A 2,383-nucleotide genomic window follows, 5' to 3' on the forward strand; every position below is an offset into this window, starting at 1 on the left:
ATATATATAGACACATATGTAAACATACATGTGTACACACACACAAATATACAAACACACAAAAATGTACACACAAACATATATACACACACACGTACAGAACAAGCCTATATACATACTTGCAAACATACACACACGTACATACAAATGAATATACGCACACAAACGAGCACGCACTCAAACATCCAGCAGATAAAATACACACCCTCCAACACACCCGAATAACACACGTGTGCAGATGTACTTTAAAAGTTCTAACGTAAGCCAAGATTAATAGTTTTTTAAAGTTTTTCTTAAAAGAGATTTAGAATTTTGTAAATCACAGTCAAATGAGTTCCATAATTTAGGCCTAACGAAAGGAATACACAAACTGGTATTATAGAGATGCTTATGTGTGGGTCTAACATGGCTTCAGCTGCTATACCAAGCATGGATCATATATCAAGGATATGCCTACAAAGTTTTAGTGACAATTCAGAGTGGGCTGTGGATGTGAGGGATTCAACAGCAAACACCCAATACCATATATTTCAAAAACTAATCTAAATGAAATTGTTGTGAAAGTTTAACCAAGTTGCAAGGAAGAAATATTAAATTTTGGTGACAATCCAGATTTGGGTGTGAACTTTAGGGTGATTTACAATTGTAACGTCCCAGACCTAAATATCTCAAACAACTTTATCAATGGATCTAAAGATGAAGATCCGGAGTAGGGTGTGGATATTTAATTAACGAGGAAGAAATTATTAAAAATATTTTTGACGATCCAGAATCGTGTGTGAATGTTAGGGTCATTTAAAATGCAAAGCTACCAGACCTAAATATCTCAAATAAGTTATCAATGGATCTAAATGAAACTTTCCAGAATATGGTATAATGTGGATATGATCACCATTCAAAGAAAAATGTCCCGGTCCAGATATACAAAAAAAAAAAAAAAAAAAAAAAAAAAAAATACAAGAAAAAACCAAAAAAAAAAAATACCTACTGATTTTAATGAAACTTTTTTTGGAAAGTCTAACCAAGATACAAGAAAGAGATTATTAAATTTTGGTGACGATTCAGATCTGAGTGTGAATTATATGGTCAAGTGCTCACGTCTCAGAGCGAAATATCTTAAGAACTCAACAATGATCAAAATAAAACTTAAATTTTGGTGACGATTCGAAGTAGGGTGTGGATCTGAGGACCATTTAATTGGAAACGTCCCAGACCAGATATCCCAAAAACTGATCGGCTGATCAGAATGACACTTTCTTGACTATTTTACCCTGTTACAAGAAAGAAAATATTGAATTTTAGTGACGATCCAGATTCGAGTGTAAAATTGAGGGTCTCTTTATTGTGCAAAGGTCTCAGACCTAAAAACGTATCAATGGATCTAAATCAAACTTTTTAGAGCTGATAGATAGTGATTGTGACCCAAATGTGAAAGTTCAATGTGAAAGTTCAAAGGTCAAATATTCAAAAATATCCATTTGAACTCAACTTTACCAGGAATGATCTGACTGGTTTCATGTTCTATTGAACGTTGTTTCTAGTTGATTGAATTTTTTTCATTATATCGTTTTCTGTTATTTTTATAATTATTATCTCATCAATGTTTTTATTTTAATTTATTTAATTAAACATTTTTACACAGGATACATTTTCAGGCAGATGTTAATGCTTGTTTTTAACAATGGTCCTGCACAATGATTACAATGCAAGTATAGACAGTCCAGAAATACTGACTAATACTATTGTACTTGAATTATAAACACAATTAATTATACTCTAGGACTAACTTAAAGATAAGATAGCCTACGTACGGTATATATTGCGGTTTTATTTTTAATAATCTAACCTTTACAATTGCAGGTTCACATGTAGACAATTTAACCTATCACTAGTGCTACGGGATGTCATATTACACCCAATGAAGGGTATGTCACATTCCTTTTGTGACAAATGTCACGTAAAATTTGGGCCTGGAAAGTCTGGATTAAAAGGGTTGAGAGCCAGAGTATTATACAAATGCTATTATTAATCCCAGCCAACACAGGTTGTATGAATAAGTGAACGAATGAACAAACATAAAAGTAAATGAATGAGTAAATGTTACAAATTGCAAGACATTCTTTTTTTACCAAACATTTCTACCTCAAGTCGGTAATGCTTAACGCTTCAAACCTAGTCCTACTTCACTGCTTTTTTTTATTCTTATTTTTTGACAGGCCTTAATATTTTTCCACTTTATAACGTTTTTTTTAACTACAGGAAAAAATCGGATGGCGTCCTAAATCACGACATTTTATCATATATATGTCAGATGCAGGTTTACATATCGCCCTTGATGGAAAGGTAGCGTATGATTCAAAATTCATTTATTTATTGCCATATA

The 2,383-nt window shown here is 32.4% G+C and overlaps 1 protein-coding gene across 1 annotated transcript in view; it reads left to right on the forward strand.

The window, feature by feature from the left end:
* LOC117100508 (integrin beta-1-like) overlaps positions 1–2,383 on the forward strand; it is a 54,022-nt gene that overhangs the window by 31,835 nt on the left and 19,804 nt on the right. The window contains exon 10 of the mRNA XM_033240239.1: positions 2,260–2,343. Within this exon, the coding sequence (XP_033096130.1) occupies positions 2,260–2,343 (84 nt within the window). The remainder of the gene's footprint in view (positions 1–2,259; positions 2,344–2,383) is intronic.

Source organism: Anneissia japonica, unplaced genomic scaffold (genome assembly GCF_011630105.1).
Source record: "Anneissia japonica isolate Jap-2015-1 unplaced genomic scaffold, ASM1163010v1 scaffold685_len2926416_cov193, whole genome shotgun sequence".
Taxonomy (NCBI): domain Eukaryota; kingdom Metazoa; phylum Echinodermata; class Crinoidea; order Comatulida; family Comatulidae; genus Anneissia; species Anneissia japonica.